The sequence below is a fragment of the Oncorhynchus mykiss genome, chromosome 11 (genome assembly GCF_013265735.2).
Source record: "Oncorhynchus mykiss isolate Arlee chromosome 11, USDA_OmykA_1.1, whole genome shotgun sequence".
NCBI lineage: Eukaryota > Metazoa > Chordata > Actinopteri > Salmoniformes > Salmonidae > Oncorhynchus > Oncorhynchus mykiss.
The window spans coordinates 51,224,141-51,246,169 of record NC_048575.1 but is presented as its reverse complement, the minus strand read 5'-3'; the positions used below and the strand labels follow the sequence as shown (position 1 = coordinate 51,246,169).

General features: G+C 43.3%; 1 protein-coding gene across 4 annotated transcripts; it reads left to right on the top strand.

The window, feature by feature from the left end:
• Positions 1-247: 247 nt before the first annotated feature.
• Positions 248-21,985, top strand: LOC110535883 (phosphatidylinositol 4-phosphate 5-kinase-like protein 1). 4 transcript variants are annotated; one of them, XM_021621230.2, is made up of 10 exons: positions 17,945-18,229; positions 18,829-19,056; positions 19,272-19,322; positions 19,452-19,606; positions 19,713-19,837; positions 20,367-20,401; positions 20,492-20,544; positions 20,622-20,734; positions 20,880-21,042; positions 21,251-21,985. In XM_021621230.2, the coding sequence occupies exons 2-10, from the start codon at positions 18,829-18,831 to the stop codon at positions 21,687-21,689; spliced, it is 1,362 nt and encodes a 453-aa protein (XP_021476905.2). In that variant the 5' UTR covers positions 17,945-18,229; the 3' UTR covers positions 21,690-21,985. The 4 variants fall into 4 exon arrangements, with proteins under 4 accessions (XP_036791602.1, XP_036791601.1, XP_021476905.2 ...); XM_021621229.2 differs by having other exon boundaries at positions 17,947-18,229; positions 20,489-20,544; XM_036935706.1 differs by lacking the exon at positions 18,829-19,056 and having other exon boundaries at positions 17,901-18,229; positions 20,489-20,544.
• The last annotated feature ends 44 nt before the right edge of the window (positions 21,986-22,029 follow it).

The window sequence follows — 22,029 nt, the reverse complement described above, 5'->3', positions numbered from 1 at the left end:
AGTGTATAAAATGTGGTCAGTAGTTGACTCAGAGAGAGAAAGAATAGTTTAACAGTTTTGAACAAATTAATTTCTTCCAAAATGAAGGAGAAGCAAGAGACAAATAGAGAGAGAGAGAGAGAGAAAAAAAATGTCACTTTCAGTTTCACTTACTTAGCTAGCAAATGCAACTAACTAGTTTAGCCTACTGAAACACCCTGCTCAAACAGAGGGATGCTATTTTAGCTAGCTGGCTATGACTTTCCAACACAACACTGGAACTCTTCCAAGTCAAGGTAAGCTTTTGGTATTACTAATTTATTGCCACCGGGACCCGCCGGTGTAACTGCTTACTGACTATGCACTGATGTTACTGCATGATTGTAGCAGTTTACTAAAGTGTTAACGTTAGTTCTATTAGCTACTCTGACTATGAAGTTACTTTAGCTAAAATGGTGACAATGCTGTAGGCTGTGTGTGGCAGTTTGGTTTGGAAAGGTTATTTCGCCTGATCACATACAGCTGATGTGTTGAGCATTGAAGACCACAATCGAAGGGAAGAGGTGAGAGGAGGAGAGTTCATGGATGCGAGAAGGAATACAATGTGGCTGCTATGAAAGTGAGCTGTGTTTACTTGTGATCAGGGGTGCGATTCTGTTGAAGAAGTTTCTTAAAAGGAAGCAAACGGAACAAAACGTGGATAAACATACCTGAATTTGTCTAATAGAAACTCCTGTTTGCAACTGTTGGACTAATGATTCCCCCCTATATCTGCTAGATGCAGGCAAGAGTGTGCAAGGCCATACTGAATGTCGTTGTCTTTCACCTCAAATTTGTCTCTCGAACTGTGTGCACTTATGTTGTAAACTTTCATTCAGAGGCTAGGTTGTAGCCTAAACTTATCGCTGTTACATTGAACTGGGTGAATGGAATAAGAATAAGAGTCATCCAACATGCTGTAATAGAAATAGGGCCATGCTCATGAAAAACAAAAATCCTCCCTCACCATTTTATGATATACCGGTATTGAAGCAGGGACTTTTTGGGGTTTTTACTTTACCATCTATACCAGTATTTGAATGTTTGGTTTGTTAAATGTGATATGACGTGTAATGTTCATTTTTTAAGTTTACTTCGCTACTTGAGTCATTTCTCTCAGCGCCACTTGCCACATAGATCTAGCCACGCCCCCTGTCACTCAAGGAGCACATTTGATGTTCCTCAACCATGAGACCCTTTCGTTCGGTTTCCATGGTCAATGCAGCACATGGAACAATGTTGATAACAATGCTGTTTTCACTTTGCTTCTTAATATAAATCCACAAACGTTCTATAATGACACTATTAGTTTGTGTTTCTTACATCAGCAAACAGCTAGTTTGTCTTTTCTTAGCAAGTTGCCCTAAATCTTGTGAGATGCTAATTGTTAGCCGCTAATACTAGCTAGCTAATAAATGTACTGGGTACGCGCAAACGTTGCTAGCTAATGCAGCCTGATAATACCAGTGATGGTGTAGACCTAAATCAGCATCTTGTTTGTGCAACAATATCTTCTAAATCAAAGAGGCAAATGCAAAGCAAGAATATGTTAGCTACATGAAGTAGCCACAGCTTATAGGGTCCCCTAGGAAACACTTATCAATACTTTAGTTCCTAACCTGTCATAATAACTCCTCCCTGGCATTTTAATTCGTTGTCATCTCAAACAACATTGTATTCAAAGTGCTCACTATTATAGATCTGGATGACTCTCTAAATACAAATGCTTTGTTTGTAAATTATGTCTGAGTGTTGGAGTGGAGTGTGCCCCTGGCTATCCGTAAATAAACAAGAAAATGGTGCCATCTGGTTTGCTTAATATTCGGAATTTGAAATTATTTATACTTAAGTACTTTTTAGCAATTACATTTACTTTGATACTTAAGTATACTTAAAAACAAATATTTTTAGACTTTTACTCAAGTAGTATTTTACTGGGTGACATATAAAGTCCAAAGAAGAAGAAGAATCCTGAAGGAGGAGACATTACTAGAAACAAACTCAGTTTACCCTTTTATCTGTGGATTAATTGTTGGAGTAGTGAACCTTGTGCATTTCAGGTAAAATAATTAACCCAAAGTTTATAACCCAGGACAAATTAGCTTGCAATAGCAAGCCAGCTAGCAAAAAAAAAAAATATATATATATATATTCTGGTTTTCGCCCTCAAAATCACACTTTCTTAACATCAACATGGGATGTTCTAAGTCCACAACAATACTTAAACACATCAAGAGACCCTTTTGAGGTCTGGGAAAAATCTAAGAAATGTAGATTTTGAGTGTAGTTACCCTTTAATTCAACTGGCACTGTTGTTTGGTCAGCTGTGTTTCTGCAGTGCACATGAGGTGGAGTTTGCAAAACAATTGGCCACTGGATTGATGCAAATAATCATGATATCCGTCTTCCAGGTAGGCGTAGGCTACTTTGTAGCATTACCATTTAATTGAGAAGAAAAGGCTTTCTAAAAAAAACTACCAGAAGATGGTTAGGGCTATTAGTATCACTATATTTTTCCTGTTGCTTAATTGTTTGAAACCATATAATGAAGCATGTCTAAGCTTGCTTCAAAGTACCCTATAGCCAAAATACCACCGTAGAAATGTGGATGCAATTATTTTATAAAGACTCATATAGCCCTCCTGTTCTATTGGTTTTCAAATCAACTTTATTTCATTGTCTAGCAGCCAAAAGGTATTATAGTAGTCATATTAGCAACCCATGATAGTTGTGATAGCCATGGGAAGTAGGGATGCTGGGGGGTGCTACAGGACCATCTGGTAGTTTATATTTATTCTCATTTACAATGACAGCCTACCCCAGCCAAACGCTAACCCGGACGACGCTGGGCCAATTATGCGCCACCCTACGGGACTCCCAATCCCGGCCGGTTTTGATACAGCCTGGAATCGAACCAGGGTCCGTAGTGATGCCTCTAGCACTGAGATGCAGTGCCTTTGACCGCTGTGGCACTCAGGATGGTGAGATGTTAAAACTGCAAATAATTAACTAATGTGTAGTTCCCCCCCAAAAAACTTGATTGGACATTTTTGCTCATTTATAAATAAATAAATAATTAAATATAATATTTACATAAGTATTCAGACCCTTTACTTAGTACTTTGTTGAAGCACCTTTGGCAGCGATTGCAACCTCGAGTCTTCTTGGGTATGACGCTACAAGCTTGGCACACCTGTATTTTGGGGGTGTCTCCTATTCTTCTCTGCAGATCCTCTCCAACTCTGTCAGGTTGGATGGGGAGCGTAGCTACACAGCTATTTTCAGGTCTCTTCAGAGATGTTCGATTGGGTTCAAGTCTGGGCTCTGGCTGGGCCACTCAAGAACATTCAGAAACTTGTCCTGAAGCCACTCCTGTGTTGTCTTGGCATTCAGGCCAAAGAGTTCAATCTTGGTTTCATCAGACCAGGGAATCTTGTTTCTCATGGTCTGAGAATCTTTAGGTGCCTTTTGGCAAACTCCAAGAGGGCTGTCATGTGCCTTTTACTGAGGAGTGGCTTCGGCCTGGCCATTCTACCATAAAGGCCTGATTGGTGGACTGCTGAAGAGATGGTTGTCCTTCTGGAAGGTTCTCCCATCTCCACATAGGAACTCTAAAGCTCTGTGAGAGTGACCATCGGGTTCTTGGTCATCTCCCTGACCAAGGTTCTTCTCCCCCGATTGCTCAGTTTAGCCCTGATCGCCAGCTCTAGGAAGAGTCTTGGTGGTTCCAAACATCTTCCATTTAAAAATTCTGGAAGCCACTGTGTTCTTGGACTTTCAATGCTGCAGAAATACTTGAGTACCCTTCCCCAGATCTGTGCCTCAACATAATCCTGTCTCAGAGCTTTACGAACAATTCCTTCGACCTCATGGCTTGGTTTTTGCTCTGACATGCACTATCACTTGTGGGACCTTATATAGACAGGTGTGTGCCTTTCCAAATCATGTCCAATTAATTGAATTGACCACAGGTGGACTCCAAGTTCTAGAAACATCTCAAGGATGATCAATGGAAACAACAGTGTCAGCAAAGGGTCTGAATACTTATGTAAAAAAGGTATTTCTGTTTTTTGGTTTTTAATACATTTGCAAAAATGTCTAAACCTGCTTTTTTTTTGTTGTGTGTAGATTGTTGAGGAAATTGTTTTATTTAATCCATTTTAGAATAAGGCTAATACCTTCCGAAAGCACTGTATGGTCCCAATTCTGCATGCAGAGCTCTCCCGTACACTCTGCTGTAAAATAGACAGTTTAGTTTGAGTTAAGTCGGGTCTCTCGCTCTCTCTCTCCCTCCTCTCTTCTCTCCCCCTTGTGGTGGAGATCAAGTGATCTGGAGCAATAATTTTCCACTTATATTTTCTATTAGTTTACCATTCTAAACTTGGCGAAAAGAGAATGGGAACAATATCAAATAAGGATCATGGCATTCTCTCGCCCTTGGTTCGAAGGCCTGCTCCTGCCCATGTCAAACACGTAGGCGTACTAACCTACTAGTCTACCAAGAGACACAGTTCTGGCCGTGGCCCAGCGAGTAGCTGTCCATTTGTGCTCAGTTTTAATAGGAACAATCTTAGTTACAACTCCACTTTATCTCTCTCTCTCACAGACACACCCTTTGTAATTATGCAGTACAAATACATGTGCACTCTGTTCACAACGCTCTATTCCTAGGCAGCGAGTGAGTTTCAAGTTTGTGAGTTTCAAATTGGGAGAAGCTTACAATTTATCCAACCATTTAACTACCGATCTGCGTGCCAGTTTTGATTTTCACGTGCACATTTTCGTGGAACAGTTTAATTTCAATAATAACATTTTAATTTCTCAGAATTATTGTCATGTGGTTAATAACACAAATTGGATTTTAAAATTATAATAGTCTAAAAGTAAAAATTCCACTAATGCGAGAGGAACAGCCTTTTCCGTATGGACACATTGATTCACTGTAAGCCATTGGTGGCTAAATACATAAAGATGACAAAAATATATATATATATCCTGATGAAAATGCTGGTTCTTTCAATTGCATTCATGTCTCTACTCCATCTGCCTGCCTCCCTTTCTATTTGTCTCGATTTGAGCTATCGTTAGTGAAGTGCAACATTGTATCAAATCAATCAACTGTGTCCACCCAATGACTGTATATATGAAGGTCTGGCCGGAAGCTTTTACTAGCAAATTTACCACATTGTATCAACTAGCCTATTCCGGGCCCCCAGAGTTTCCTGCACCTGTGAGCTCGGGACAGACACATCTGTTTTTGTGCAAAGGGAAATGTGTTCAGGTATTTTATGACGTTTCCACTGGATATATAGTATCCCAAGAGCATGACAGTTTGCTCTTTCACAACGAGGCCTGGTGATAATCAGGATTGTTCAAATAATATGAGGAACTATTATCATCCACAATGGATGTCATAAAAAAAGACTTGACTTACTGTGTGAGGTATAAAAAAAATAATGAGAAGCTCCGCTGATTAGTGGTGGTGAGTTAAGACAATCAGAAATCAGACATCCCCAAATGGGCACGTTCCTACTTTTGCGCACAGCAGGCCAGTTGGTCTACTTCTGTGCCTGCTCAGGTGCGCGAGCTCCCTTCACATTAAAGAGGACAGAGAAACCAGACACATGCGCATTGCTCACGTGGAGCGCTCCAAACAAAATACAATGTCGAAATTGAAAAGGCTCGTAAATGATGGTATGAAATAAATCACTAACTGTTCCCACAAGAAAGAGTAGCAGGTTGTGAACTCTGCAAACAATGTTTCCACTCTGAGAATAAGAACGGTAAATGACCTAATTAATCTATGCATTAACAGAAATGAATGTAACCAAATTAATGGTAAATGTTTTACTAGTGACATATGCAATTGGGAAATGATAAAAATAAACAAAGGACAAACAATTAACACAATAAAACAATGCATGCGCAAGAATTGGTGTGAGACAGTTTAGCGCATTCTGGAGAGAGACACGGTAATATCTTCGCCACTGTCTTGCCCGACTCAAGTCTCTCCTTGAGATTAATGAGCTAGCGTAAATGATTCCTGCTTCATGTTTATTACCAACGGGTGTTGGTGTTCCAGCCCATACCCGATCCTAGAGACCTGCTGATACCAACCGCGACACGGGCTTCCAACTCGGCTGCCGACGGCTGGGGTGGTAGTAACCTTTATTAAAAACCACTCAGCGACACGTCTAGATCAGGGGTTGGGTGACCCATAGTTCATCAGGCTCTCCTAGGAATATAATACCAGGAGAATTCGAGTGGTGTGTATACTTTCTCAGCTCGGCAATTTACATTAAATAAATATTAGTTTTACACCCACGGGTGGCGTCACAAACCCTTCACTTGTGGATCTGGAGTTACTCACCGAAAGAGGTATAGTCACCAATACGAAGAGGTATAGACATTTCTATACACACACCAAACACGGACCCCATCAGTAGCAAGAAAGAGGAGACTCAGGTCTATTTCAGGTCAGTGGCCCCAGTCTTTCCATTAAAGGAAAGCCCTTTCCAATGACTCTAATTATCTCCAAAAATATAATCTCTAATTTATTTTACATGACCTAAAACATTAACCTATTAAAAACAGTACTGTAGTAATGACGTTTGTGTAGTAGGCTATAGGCCCAAAACATTATCACAGTATATTGACTTTGCTTGAATTGCCCTCCCAATGCATTGTTGTTCTTCTCAGACCATAAAAACATGATCAGGATTTGAGGTAGGCTATATGATCACACTGGCAATAGATCAGTTGTTGTATTACTTGTGAGGCACAGCTGAGTGAGAATATATTTGAATTTTTTTTTTTTTTACTTTACTGGGCTGATGGAGCCTGCATCTGATGGTCAGTCTCAGCGGAGGGAGAGGGCAGCAGACTGGTTCCACCTCTCTCCCTCTGCTCTCCCTTCCCTCCGCTGACACTGACCAAAAAGGTACACCGGCTTCCAGCTGCTGGTGAAACTCGAGTTGCACTGCTTTAGTTCTACCTCATGCACAAATTCATGTTACGCCTATGACCAGAGAAAGTGAAATATTCCTAGATATAAAAAAAAAAAAATACTCAAGCCGCTAATAATAGCAACGCAAGCCAATAGATACACTTTCCTACTCATTCATTGCCGCTGCAGTGCTGATTGTAGCGTGTGCGGAAGTAGGGAGAACGCACATTTTGAATAGAAAGTGTTGACAGTGCTGAGTAAAAACTTAAACATGAACTCACTCATAAAAACAGCAGGTCTTTGCTGTTTTCAATGACAATCTCTGGTTTTAAAACCTCACAGTGTCAACTTTGCTGAAGTTTTTTTTTACGCCTGCTGCGTTACTGCAGACGCGGTAATATGAATCATCTGATTGGTCAGTGGTAGGCCTATAGTGCACTTGATTTGCTCCCCCCGGGCCTGCCGGGAAGGCAGTTGTACCTTCAGACATATGAAATGGTTGAAAATGGGAACACGGCGCCTACCCCGTGCGAAAGACTAATTTAAAAAAAATTGGTATGCAAGGCTTATCGTTGTTTTTTTGCAGAAATGTTTGGCACTCGACTAGAAATGCCTTGGCGATTGACCGGTTGGTGAATACTGCCTTAAACCATGACTGACATACTGTCATATTCTCCCGACACAACTCCTCCTTCAAAACTGGTTACATCAGATTCATACAATACTATAATTTCCCCTTATTCAATCACCCCCTTAAAACCGGTTACATCTGGTCCATACTGGACTCCCCCTCCCCAAACTCCCAGCCCTTGTTACTTGTCATCTAGCAGAAGGACGTCAAAGAAGGGGTTTGTGGAAGTTCATGTTTCATCACACTTCCCTCTGCCTCTCGTTCTGGTAATTCCCCCGGCTCTACCTTTGGCTCGGCTGATGCTGGCCTAATTGGCAAAGTTGCTGACGACGACAGTAAGCATGCTGACTCGGCCTTGCCCTTCCTGTTGTGAACTTGTTGTGAAAAGAATAACGTCTTTTTAGCCTCCTGTTCCCTCCGACCCAAAAGAGCTGTATTGAAGGCAGGAGGGAGACCTACATCCAACTCCCAGGTCACGACACCCGCTCCATGGATTAACTCTCTCTTCTGGTAGAAAACCTTTCCATCCGCCAAGTGAATAGTACGGATTCTGCTCCCACCTGGCCTTTACCATCCCCTCATGAATATATCCCAACCTTACCCCTCGAGCTCCCTCAGGGACCGGGAGGTAGGCTCCTCTCCACAGCACATTCCATCCTTGCGTGACGTTCCTACTATGCCCTGTTGCTGCACATTATTGTTGCCCATATTCACACACACACCAACAGGTATAGTCCTAAGTGCACCCCTACCCCCGCAGGAGGTCTTTTGCCTTTTGGTAGGCTGTCATTGTAAATAAGAATTTCTTCTTAACTGACTTTGCCTAGTTAGATAAAGTTTAAATAAGAAAATCTAAATGCCTCTAGTACCCACAATAGTGGCCTCAGGGCACCAAACAACTCCACCCCAGCATCCATAGCTTGCCAAGCAATTAAGGCCCCCCATTTATAGTACTTCTCCCTACCTGGTTTCAATGGGTTTCTCCCCAATAGGTAAACCATAAACCAACCACAGGGGTACCTCCAGGACGCTCCCAACCAAATCCGCCAACCTAGTAAAATAGGTCATCCTAGTAAAACCCCCAGTACGACATGCCCCATATCTCTAACGATACAGTGCAGGCCCTCGCTTCTTCACAGGTAGCATTAGTGTAAATCCTGTTAGAACCAACCCAGTCCAGCCTTTCCAGCACCCTACCGTCACATAGTTCCTGTCTCCACTGGTGAACTCGGTGGCCATGGAGCAGGGGGTTTGCAACGTGTAAAGCCGGGTGCTTATATCTCCATTTTCGCCTAACCTCCCAGACCCAGCTATTCAGCCACTCATTCATCCATTCCTGTGTGAACGTCTGACCAATCAGACCTCCACTCACATAGTGGTGGCTGAAAGTTTCCTTATTACCATTTAAACCCTACCTCCACCGGCTAATCTCTTCCACCTGGTTTCCTCAGGTGCCCTTTTTTTTGTTTTTGTTTTACAAGTTTCCCTTTAGACTGAAACAATTCAGCTTGACCCTGGCTCATGCTATAACGGTCACATCCTTCTCCTTAGTTAACACTCAGGGGGATGGTCCTACCCTCAGAGCATAGGGTACCTTAATCACTTGGGTGTCCCATGTGTCTCCTGCTGAATAAACCATGGCCAGATACTGGTATCTATCCAGTAATTGTTTTTCCAATCCAGTTTAATCAGGCATGGTTTCACATAGATCAGCACCTCCCTGGTTTGCAGACCGCACCATATACAAGCCTTATCAATGGCAAACACCTGGGTATACGATTTCAGCACACCGTGCCCGATCCTCGTTGCCTTGTGCAATTATATCACCATAATCCCTTCTCCCAGGCTCCACCTGGTGTAAAGAGCACCTAGAAGTTCCCCAAGACTTCCTGTCTCCATCCAAGGTGAAGTCCTTGCCTTACTCACACACTTATCCAGTTCTGCAAAGTGAGTTCGATTCACCCCCTCCAAATCCCCCGAGGTAGGTTGGGACTGTACGCACATTTCTATTCCCACCTCTCCAGGGGGTCGTTCACACCTAATGTGTACAGTGTAACAGGCCTCTTCCATACCCAAGGCAAGTTTTCATTAATCTCTCTATCGACCCCTACCTCAGTTATACTGCAGCAGGGACATTTTACACATGAGCCACTACCCGAGTCATAACTTTGGACATGACCTCCCATCCACGCATGAGCCTGGGTCCATGTCCAGTATCTTTGTCACACACTGTTCATAGTATCTATAGAGCCTGAGGTATTTACTAACCTGCCTATGGGCCTGTGACCTTGGGTCTCCCTCAGGCCTTACAGCCGAGGTGGCGTCTCTTGACCCGGGGCATGTCAACTCTAGTTCTCCCCAGAACTGGCTATCTTGGTGTATGCTCACAATGCATTCCGACCTCCACCCTGATCCACTGTTTCCACACACTCTCTTTCCCAGAGCGGTGTGTCGTGATCTCCCCTGGGGTTCTTAATACATCAGTCAGCATACTGACGAGGTGGTCCTCCCATTTCTCTAATCCAGTTCACCTGAATAGATCTGTCCTCCAGTTCGGACCATGACACGTGACCAAATACAAATATCTACGGTCCCAGTTCACATCCAAAATTCGGAAGCCAGTCTTATGATTCAGGTTGCCATCAGTGACCTAATTATCCAGACCTGGGTACAGTTGTCAACCGTTCTGTTCAACTCCTTCCCCACTACTTTGTTGAACCCAATCCACTTTTTGCTCACATTCCAGTGTCTGAATAAACAGCTACCATCTCCGGGGCCCCGGCATTGTCCCCACCCACATACTGTATCATTGGTAGTGTGTATGTTTCAAACACAAGTATATACTCCGTTCCATTAAGTTGTCTACAGCAGCTGGCCAACCATGCGCCCCTATGATGTACAGGTTTACCATGAGCAGAGCCCTGAACAGCATGATAATGCTCATTTTGTACTCTCATTTACACCACTTCCTGCTTGGCTTTCCTCCAGATGGTAGGGAAGCTCCATCTTCCCTTTACCTCCATTCTTGCCATTTCTGAGTGTCCGCCCGGCGGCGTCCTTTTTTGCCAGATCAGTTCCAGCTCCTGGCCCTACCAATCTCACTTCTATCAAAAGAGAGCCGAGACTCGTTAACGCCACATAGACCATCCTAAGCTTCTCCCACAGCTGCGCAGGCTCTTTTTCTGCCAGTGGACCAGGCGCTCTGTCCGCCTGACTCCCAGGGACCTGCAGCACACCCTGTCTTGTTTCCTTGGCGACTGCCGTCAGAATCGCTTCCTTGCACCTTATTCGGGTTTCTCTACTCCCTCAACCATCTAATTTGGTAAGGACTTAGCGCAGCCTACTACTATTTTTCCCTTCCTCATCCGGAATTTGAATTCCCGTTTCCTCCCATGAGATTCGAGAGTCCTTCATTATTTAATTTATCAACTGGTTCCAATGGTAAAATTTCCATAGGACTGTCCAACCCTTAGCCATATCTTTATTAGCCACGGGGAGCAGGCTAAACTCCTCCAAAGCACCTTCCGGCCGATACACGCTGAACTGGGTCTCGGGCCTTTCCCAACCCAAGAGGACCTGGTTTACGTTGAACACATTTCTCACTGCTGGCCAGCAGCCATCGATGGCCTCTATCCAGTCGGTTAATTGTGTGACCCATATTTAGGTGTCCCCTCCCTGGGCACAGGGGTTCAGGCACTCCGTTCTGACGTGGCCTGGCCCACTGAGATACACTCGGTAGGAGTCTGGTAAATTTCCTAACCTGGTAAACATCAGCCAACTCGGCTGACATTAGCAGGCCTGCCCTTTTTAGATCACTGCATTCTTCACATCTCCCCAGCTGGGCCTCATCCCACTGACAGGAGCAGTCCTGGGGTCCTTTCTCCATTTCCACCCCGTCCTACCCACTGGGTGTACAACCTAAGCCGTAGAAGAAACTGGAGGCGGCAATAATGACAATATATGATCCATCACCTTTACCGGGCCTCATAAATTCCCGTCTAGATCATCAAATCAAATGTTATTTGTCACATGCGCCGAATACAACAGGTGTAGACCTTAACGTCAAATATTCCTTACAAGCCTTTAATTAACCAACAATGCAGTTTTAAGAAAATAGAAAATATTTACTAAATAAACTAAAGTGAAAAAAATATACAGCACCAGTCAAAAGTTTGGACACACCTACTCGTTCAAGGGTTTTTCTTTATTTTTACGATTTTCTACTTTGTAGAATAATAGTGAAAACATCAAAACTATGAAATAACAGATATGGAATCATATAGTAATCAAAAAAGTGTTATTAAATATTTTGATTTGTTTATTTGAGATTCTTCAAATAGCCACCCTTTGCCTTGATGACCGCTTTGCACACTCTTGGCATTCTCTCAACCAGCTTCATGAGAAACGACAGTCCATCATTACTTTAAGACATGAAGGTCAGTCAATCTGGAAAATATCAAGAACTTTGAAAGTTTCTTCAAATGCAGTCGCAAAAACCATCAAGTGCTATGATGAAACTGGCTCTGTCACAGGAAAGAAAGACCCAGAGTTACCTCTGCTGCAGAGGATAAGTTCATTAGAGTTAACTGCACCTCAGATTGCAGCCCAAATAAATGCTTCATAGAGTTCAAGTAACAGACAAATCTCAACATCAACTGTTCAGAGAAGACTGCGTGAATCAGGCCTTCATGGTCAAATTGCTGCAAAGAAACCACAACTAAAGGACACCAATAAGAAGAAGAGACTTGCTTGGGCCAAAAAACACAAGCAATGGACATTAGACCGGTGGAAATTGGTCCTTTGGTGTGATGAGTCCAAATTTGAGATTTTTGGTTCCAACAGCCATGGCTTTGTGAGACGCAGAGTAGGTGAACAGATGATCTACGCATGTGTGGTTCCCATGGAGGACGAGGTGTGATTGTGCTTGGCTGGTGACACTGTCGGTTATTTTTTTTAGAGTTCAAGGCACACTTAACCAGCATGGCTACCATAGCATTCTGCAGCGATACGCAACCCATTATGTTTGTGCTTAGTGGGACTATCATTTGTTTTTCAACAGGACAATGACCCAACACACCTCCAGGCTGTGTAAGGGCTATTTGACCAAGAAGGAGAGTGATGGAATAAAGTAACACAATCAAATAATAATAATGAGGCTATATACAGGTGGTACCGGTACCGAGTCAATGTGCGGGGGGTACAGGTTAGTTGAGGTAATTTTCACATGTAGGCTATGTTAAAGTGACTATGCATAGATAATAAACTGTGAGTAGCAGCAGTGTAAAAAGTAAAAACCAAGGGGGGTGGGCATTTGATTAATTGTTCAGCAGTCTATGTCTTGGGTGACTGGAGTCTTTGACAATGTTTTGGGCCTTCCTCTGACACCGCCTAGTTTATAGGTCCTGGATGGCAGGAAGCTTGGCCCCAGTGATGCGGACTTTACACACTACCCTCTGTAGCGCCTTGCGGTCGGATGCCCGAGCAGTTGCCATACCAGGCAGTCGGGATACTCTCGATGGTGCAGCTGTAGAACTTTTTGAGGATCTGGGGACCCATGCCAAATTTTTTCAGTCTCCTGAGGGTTGAAAAGGTGTTGTCGTGCCCTCTTCATGACTTTCTTGGTGTGTTTAGACCATGAAAGTTTGTTGGTGATGTGGACACCAAGGAACTTGAAACTCTCGACCTGCTCCACTACAGCCCCATCGATGTGAATGGGGACGTGTTCGGCCCTCCTTTTCCTGTAGTCCACGATAATCTCCTTTGTCTTGATCACGTTGAGGAAGAGATTGTTGTCCTGGCACCACACTGCTAGGTCTCTGACCTCCCTATAGGCTGTCTCATCATTGTCGGTGATCAGGCCTAACACTGTTGTGTCATCAGAAACGTAATGATGGTGTTGGAGTCGTGCTTGGTCACTCAGTCGTGGGTGAACAGGGAGTACACAAGGGGACTAAGCATGCACCCCTGAGGATCCAGTTGCAGAGAGAGGTGTTTCATCCCAGGGTCCTTAGCTTAGAGGTGAGCTTTGTAGGCACTATGGTGTTGAACATTGAGCTGTAGTTAATGAACAGCATACTCACAACCTAAGCCCTAGAAGAAACTGGAGGTGGCAATAATGACAGAATATGTGATCCATCACCTTTATTGGGCCTCATAAATTCCTGTCTATCCCATAGGCCACGTCTCTTTCTACACCAGTCATGACTGCAGGCCTTTTATTTCCTGGTCCTTCACATACCTTGGGCAGGGCATATCCCAGGCAAACTGAGCATACTCCACCAGCCAAATGACCCCACCTAATTACTTCCTTCTCCCTGGATATCAATCCATTATTTGCCCTGTTCAGAAACACCAACCCTCTACCGATCTATGCTTGGGTATACCCTCAACTCAACACTATGATCCCCTGTACAGTGGCCACCCCAGCCCAGGGGGGTAGTGCTACAGTTTTCACTGCCATATGCAGGGCCATTGCCAGAACAAATCTCCTATGTGGATATATGTATATATATATATATATATATATATATATATACTGCTCAAATAAATAAAGGGAACACTAAAATAACACATCCTAGATCTGAATTAATGAAATATTCTTATTAAATACTTTTTTCTTTACATAGTTGAATGTGTTGACAACAAAATCACATAAAAATTATCAATGGAAATCAAATTTATCAACCCATGGAGGTCTGGATTTGGAGTCACACTCAAAATTAAAGTGGAAAACCACACTGCAGGCTGATCCAACTTTGATGTAATGTCCTTAAAACAAGTCAAAATGAGTCTCAGTAGTGTGTGTGGCCTCCACGTGCCTGTATGACCTCCCTACAATGCCTGGGCATGCTCCTGATGAGGTGGCGGATGGTCTCCTGAGGGATCTCCTCCCAGACCTGGACTAAAGCATCCGCCAACTCCTGGAGAGTCTGTGGTGCAACGTGGCGTTGGTGGATGGAGCGAGACATGATGTCCCAGATGTGCTCAATTGGATTCAGGTCTGGGGAACGGGCGGGCCAGTCCATAGCATCAATGCCTTCCTCTTGCAGGAACTGCTGACACACTCCAGCCACATGAGGTCTAGCATTGTCTTTCATTAGGAGGAACCCAGGGCCAACCGCACCAGCAGATGGTCTCACAAGGGGTCTGAGAATCTCATCTCGGTACCTAATGGCAGTCAGGCTACCTCTGGCGAGCACATTGAGGGCTGTGCGGCCCCCCAAATAAATGCCACCCCACACCATGACTGACCCACCGCCAAACCGGTCATGCTGGAGGATGTTGCAGGCAGAAGAACATTCTCCACGGCGTCTCCAGACTCTGTCACGTCTGTCACATGTGCTCAGTGTGAACCTGCTTTCATCTGTGAAGAGCACAGGGCGCCAGTGGCGAATTTGCCAATCTTGGTGTTCTCTGGCAAATGCCAAACGTCCTGCACGGTGTTGGGCTGTAAGCACAACCCCTACCTGTGGACGTCGGGCCCTCATACCACCCTCATGGAGTCTGTTTCTGACCGTTTGAGCAGACACATGCACATTTGTGGCCTGCTGGAGGTCATTTTGCAGGGCTCTGGCAGTGCTCCTCCTTGCACAAAGGCGGAGGTAGCGGTCCTGCTGCTGGGTTGTTGCCCTCCTACGGCCTCCTCCACGTCTCCTGATGTACTGGCCTGTCTCCTGGTAGCGCCTTCATGCTCTGGACACCACGCTGACAGTCACAGCAAACCTTCTTGCCACAGCTCGCATTGATGTGCCATCCTGGATGAGCTGCACTACCTGAGCCACTTGTGTGGGTTGTAGACTCCGTCTCATGCTACCACTAGAGTGAAAGCACCGCCAGCATTCAAAAGTGACCAAAACATCAGCCAGGAAGCTTAGGAACTGAGAAGTGGTCTGTGGTCACCACCTGCAGAACCACTCCTTTATTGGGGGTGTCTTGCTAATTGCCTATAATTTCCACCTGTTGTCTATTCTATTTGCACAGCAGCATGTGAAATTTATTGTCAATCAGTGTTGCTTCCTAAGTGGACAGTTTGATTTCACAGAAGTGTGATTGACTTGGAGTTACATTGTGTTGTTTAAGTGTTCCCTTTATTTTTTTGAGCAGTGTATATATATTAAAGGGTTCAGTGGAGTGCCTTTGCTACCACTATGAAACAGAAAGGATTGGTGTTTGAACCCGGTATAAGCTTATTTATAACACAACAAAATAAAAATAAATACCTCAACCACCAAGATACACGGTCAGCAAGATGCATGGTTGAATTGCAAAAACATCAGTAGCCTAATCATCATTACAAGCACCAAGTGTGCTTGATAATAGTGAAAATCATCACAAAAGCAATAATGGCATTATACATGTAAGTGTTGACATGACAGCAGTCAAAAAGTCAATGATCAGTTGGAGCATGTCCATGTCACATAGCCTAAACAACGACAGCTGTTGAGTGCGTTGCTGATTTAGTTTCTTACTTGAGATGTAGGGCCTGCTCCCTCAGTGATGACATTTTCTACCGATAATAGCCTGTAGAATTCTCATCGGCTTGTTCTATTCCAAAAGGTGCCTTCCTCTTTTCGGTCTCACGGTTTCATTTGGTGGTGGTGTGAGCACTTGCTCAGTGCGCACAGTTCTGGCTTTTTTGCAGTTAGGCCAAGGAGGTTTAGGTTCAGGTTGAGGCTAAGAATCAGAAAAATACTTGTCAGAGACACCATCATGATTCATGTCTTCTTCACCATTGGAGTAGTTTTCATTCATATTTTGTAGCAACGCTAACAAATATATATATATATATATATATTAGGATTAATCACTATCGGAAACGGGGCCCTGAATTATTAGCAAGAAAGCATTTTACTGTAGTGTGCACTTGATCAATAAACTTTGGTTTGATTAGAATACTAATTAGTTAGATCTCAATGAGGACATACCATAGAGATAGATAGAGGACTCATCATGGATATAACCTGTTTATGCATGGACATTGCCAGAGGTCTTCCACCATTTTAAAGTAGTCAACTGGGTGGGGAATCCTATTGGTTGGGAGCAATCAGCTAATGATCAGAGCACTGTCTTCTTCTTCAAATTGGGTGTTATGGTTTGTAAATGGCTTTAACCTATATAACCACCATTGAGTGGCCACAATAAATGAATGACACAAGTGGCAGCAAATAACCAATATTAGCTTAACATTTTTTTTAAACACAAAAGAAGAAAACTGACTACTTTAAAATTGAGGTAGCCTAAATACCTATGACTGTATATATGAATAGACAAAGCCATCGATCACGTGACAACATTAATTCCTATGTGAATACTCAATAGCACATTGAAGCCAAAGTAAGTCGGTTAAAATGGCATCTCAAGGAGACATAGTAACCGAAAGGTTGCAAGATCGAATCCCTAAGCTGACAAGGTAAAAATGTGTCGTTCTGCCCCTGAACAAGGCAATTAACCCACTGTTCCTAGGCCGTCGTTGAAAATAAGAATTTGTTCTTAACTGACTTGCCTAGTTAAATAAAGGTCAAATAAAAATAAACATACACAGTTTGAGCTACTCCAAGAAGTCATGTTGCAGTCTTGGTCAGTGCTGCCCCATCTCATTGAGTAACTCAAATTGAAGGGAAACCGGGGTACTGCAGGCTGCAATAAGTAACTAAATTATCCTTACCTTCTTCTGTGTGCGATTTTAAAATAATCTGTTCAAGGACATACATCTGGTGTATTAGAAGCAATTATTGGTACCATGACTGTCTTCTAAAAACATTTTTATTTACACAAAGATTTTTCCATTCACTCTAGTGGGGATCCTGTTTTACACTAACAATGCTTGCAGTATCGCGGTAGGCCTTGAACTTCCATTGCTTCAATGAGAGGGGGCACTCATTCCCCCTGGGCGCTGCCCAAGCGGTCACAGACGCTAGTAGCCTACAATTGCCTGATACAAGTCCTCTATCTATCTCTGGGACAAGCGCCGAAGAATGGACAGCGTTCCCGAGATTTCAATATTTACGGAGCATTTAAAAAAAAAAACAGAAATCAGACATTCATAAGTCAAATAAATAACATAGTAAAATCACAACCAGTACAGTTTTAGTTCCTGAATCCGGGCCTTTGTCATGATGACGATAACGTAGCACTCTACTACTTAACTGCAGTGGCAGATTCAAAAACCACAAGTAATTACGACACACGTTTTACGCCTGCAGGGGTGTAATCATTAGTGCACACCTGAGTAAACAGTTGCCAATACAAAACGTTTTCCATAGAAAACAAGAGTTTCTATTGGGCAAATGTAGGTAGGTCACTACCTACAGTTCCGTTCGCTTTTGTTGGCTGTTTGGTTTCCAGCTAGTAAATACAGCCCAGGTGTAACACACCCTGAATATATTGCCCAACCCGCTTACCATGGTATGCGGCACTTGGCCTACTCTTGGCTGAAAAAGGAGGCCGACCGCTGTCATGAAAATGTGTTTGTTTTTAATCTTTACGGTCCAAAATGCTATCCACATGCATATGAAAATGGTAAAAGCATAGGCTTAAAATATATCTCCAATGATTTTCACTGAATCCAGATACTTCCCTTGTACAGCAAGGCATCAAAGCATAAAGGACAACACGAGGAAAGTAGGCTGGTAAAGGTAAGAACGACGTGGTTGTCAGCTTTCATGACAGTTACAACAAATAACAATGTCTTGAGTAGCTTCTCACATTCGATCAATGAATGTAATTATGTTGGTCAACTGTTATTTTAATGTTATGTTGTCTCTGACATGATATGTAATTCCCATTTCTTTAAAAAAAATATATAAGCGGAAATCTGCAGTTGCTACATCCATTTTTGGACTTGACTGTCACAACTCTATCAGAACCCAAAATATAAGCTTGTTTTACTCCAATGTTTGTAAACAAAGTACATCTAAACAAACACTTTATAGCCTCAACATGGTTAAAACTATAATTTAGAAATCATGGAAGGTCAATCCTTGCATCTATAGATCTGTCTATGAATTTGAGTGGTTACATTTCTCCAACCCCACCTGTCAGCTTCTTATGGAAACAGTGGCAGGTGTGTTCTTTGTTTATTGTTTTAACTGCACATTTTTAGCTATACAATGTAGATCCAGAGGTGTGTGTGTGTGTGTCTGTCTGTCTGTCTGTCTGTGTACAGTCTGTGTGTGGTACCCTCCTGGTGAGCCTCTGGTGACTGTGAGTTGTTTGTGGTGTGTGTGATTGTCAGATGGATAAGAGGAGCGGTCTGCGCCTGTGTCACTTTGGGACAGCCAGGCGAAGGCGATGGTGGGGTCTGAGGAGAAGATGGATTTACATTTACATCACATTTACATTTACATGGAGGATGCTAGGGGTGTTTAAGACCAACCAGGAACATGACTTATACAGCCTCACCTGTCTTATGAAAGAGGGCCTGCATGCTGTCCTACAGACCAGCAACAACACAACAGTACCTGTGAGCAAACCTATAGACTGCACAACAATATACACACTATTTCAACTGTCACATAGAATACAGTTTTATACCATTGGAACTTACGGCATTGACCCACCTCTGAGAAAATGACTGTACATACAGTACTTGCATTGTATATAGCTTTCCCTTAGTTACTTATATGACAAGAAACCTTTCATTGTGGTTTTATAATGAGTTGATCTTGTTTCAATCAGGATAAACTTTCTGCTGAACATTACAAATCGGCGGAGACTCAAGTCCACAAGGTGCTATTTAATCACTATTCAAACAAATATGTTAAACCAATCCCAACAGCATACTGCCTATTTGAGTAAATGTTTTTTGGGACACGTTTCCGTTTCGAACCCATGGTCCTCTGTTGCCTCCCCCTGCAGGACTTGGAGATGCAGACATTTGCAGGGCCTGTGTTTGCCGGCCTGCGGCGGTCCCTGGATATAACAGAGGAGGAGTACCAGAGGTCCCTCTCTTCAGAGGGCTGCTATCTACAGTTCATCAGCAACTCCAAGAGCAAGGCTGACTTCTTCCTCACGTGAGGACATCATAAACCTCATACATGTACACACAACACATCTAATCTATGTCAACTCTACATAGTAGCACGTGTAGTAAATGTCATTTTTTCCCCCCCTCCTTAGGAATGACAAGAGGTTCTTCCTAAAGACACAGAATACGCGGGAGGTTATGTTTTTCCTATCCAACCTGAAGGCATATATGGATCATTTGGAGAAATACCCCCACTCCCTGATGGTCAGGTTCCTGGGTGAGAGAGGTCTAACAGCTTAAGATCAAAATATCAAATGACAGGGCCTCCTGAGTGGTGCAGCTAGAGGCGTCACTACAGACCCAGGTTCAATCTTAGGCTGTATTACAACCCGACCGTGATCTTTAGTCCCATAGGGCGGCGCACAATTGGCCCAGCGTCGTCTGGGTTAGGGGAGGGTTTGGCCGGGGGGTGGGGGGATTTATTTGGCTCATCGCGCTCTAGCGACTCCTCTTGGCGGGCCGGGCGCCTGCAGGCGGACCTCAGTCATCAGTTGAACAGTGTTTCATCCGACACATTGGTGCGGCTGGCTTCCGGGTTAAGCAGGTGGGTGTTAAGAAGCGAGGTTTGGCTGATCATGTTTCGGAGGACGCATGACTCAACCTTTGCCTCCTGAGCCCGTTGGGGAGTTGCAGCAATGAGACAAGATCAAAATTGGGGAGAAAAGGGGGTTAAAAAAATACTAAATATCACGAGAGATCGACTGCCACCTTTGTCAGATGTTCATATTCTTATTTTCTTATTCCAGGGCTCTATAGCATTCAAATTCCAAATAAAACAAAGGTAATTTTGATGAAACTTCAAACAAAATTTCACAAACACAGTTGTTTTTTTATTACTCTAAGTAACTTTTCTCTCATTCTCCCTCAGAAGTATTTCATTGTGATGCAGAATGTGTTTTACCCGGACGAGAGGATTAATACCAGGTAAACATTGTTTGTATTGTAGTTATGAAAGATGATAAAAATAAAAAAATGTTGTCAATTTTGGCTTTGCCTCTTAGATATGACATCAAGGGATGTGAGGTGGGTAGGTGGACTGACCCTGCATCTATGGGAAACCCAGTTACTAAGATTCTGAAGGATAACAACTTTGAAGGAAAGCACATCATTCTGGGTAAGAGTCTGGTATGTCCTATATCTGTCAATACCTGAGGGGATGGATAAAATAATATTGTGTTCTTTCCTTGTGTCTATTATCAATTGAAAGATAAAACCCCATACGTTCCCCTAAGAAGTCAACATTTATCATGTGTTGACAGATAAGCAGCGCTCCTGGCTTGTGGATCAGGTTGAAATAGACTCGGCCTTCCTCCGTAGCCTCAATGTGCTTGACTACAGTATCCTGCTGGCCCATCAACCCTTGCACCAAGATGAGCTGGACAGGAAGCACTCCTTTAGTAACCTGACTATGCACACTGTAAAGTAAGTGTTCAGTGGAGAACAATAATCTACTGTATGACAAAGTATGAAAAAAAAAAAAAAGTGACACTAGTTTTCTTTTGTGGACCTTCCAGACATGCAGCTAATGTAAAGTAACATAGTGAGAAGATAATTGCAAATCAGGTATTTTTCTCTTACGCTGATTGTTATCTCTTTGTTATTCAGTTCTTGAATGGTCTTTCCTTTGCAGGTCCATGGACCAAGACAGTCCTGCAGAGGAAGATCCCCCCACTATTCCGTTGTTGGAGGGGTACTCTGCTCGACTGGCATCAGATACAATAGACAGTGGGTCAGACCACATCCAGAATACAGGGGAACACTCTGGCCGTGGAATCCCCCTCCAGGAGATAAACCTACACTCCGTAAACTGTACAGAAGCAGAACTCCTGGAGTTCCAAGCTCATCACCGTAGGCTGCTGCCTAATTTAAAAAACTCTGTGCATGTCATAGACGGACCAAAGCTGCGCTACTTTGTGGGTATTGTAGACTTTTTCACTGTGTACGGTGTGAAGAAAAGGCAGGAGAACCTGTGGAAGAGTCTGCGCTTCCCTGGCAGAGCCTTCTCCACTGTCAGCCCAGCTACCTACTCCCAGAGGTTCTGCCAGTGGGTGAAGGACCACACCAAGTAAAACAGGGACACTGAAGCCCATTGAAAGACACAGAAGAGACTGTCCAAGTGAATAATCAAACTTGTTTTGTGAACAGCATGAACAGTAGGTGGCACCAAATAGCTTCTGTTGCAGTGGTAGCCTATTATTTATATATATATATATATATATTTCTAGAGGAATTTTACATTAGTGATATTTCCCCCAAACAATTATGTGACAGGTTCCTCAAAAATCATGTATGAATGTGTATAAAATGTATTGGAATAAGTCGTGACTAGAGAATCAATAATAAAAACCTGTCACTGCGTAAGAAACCACAAACTCCATAAAATGGGTAGACGATCACTGATAGAATAAT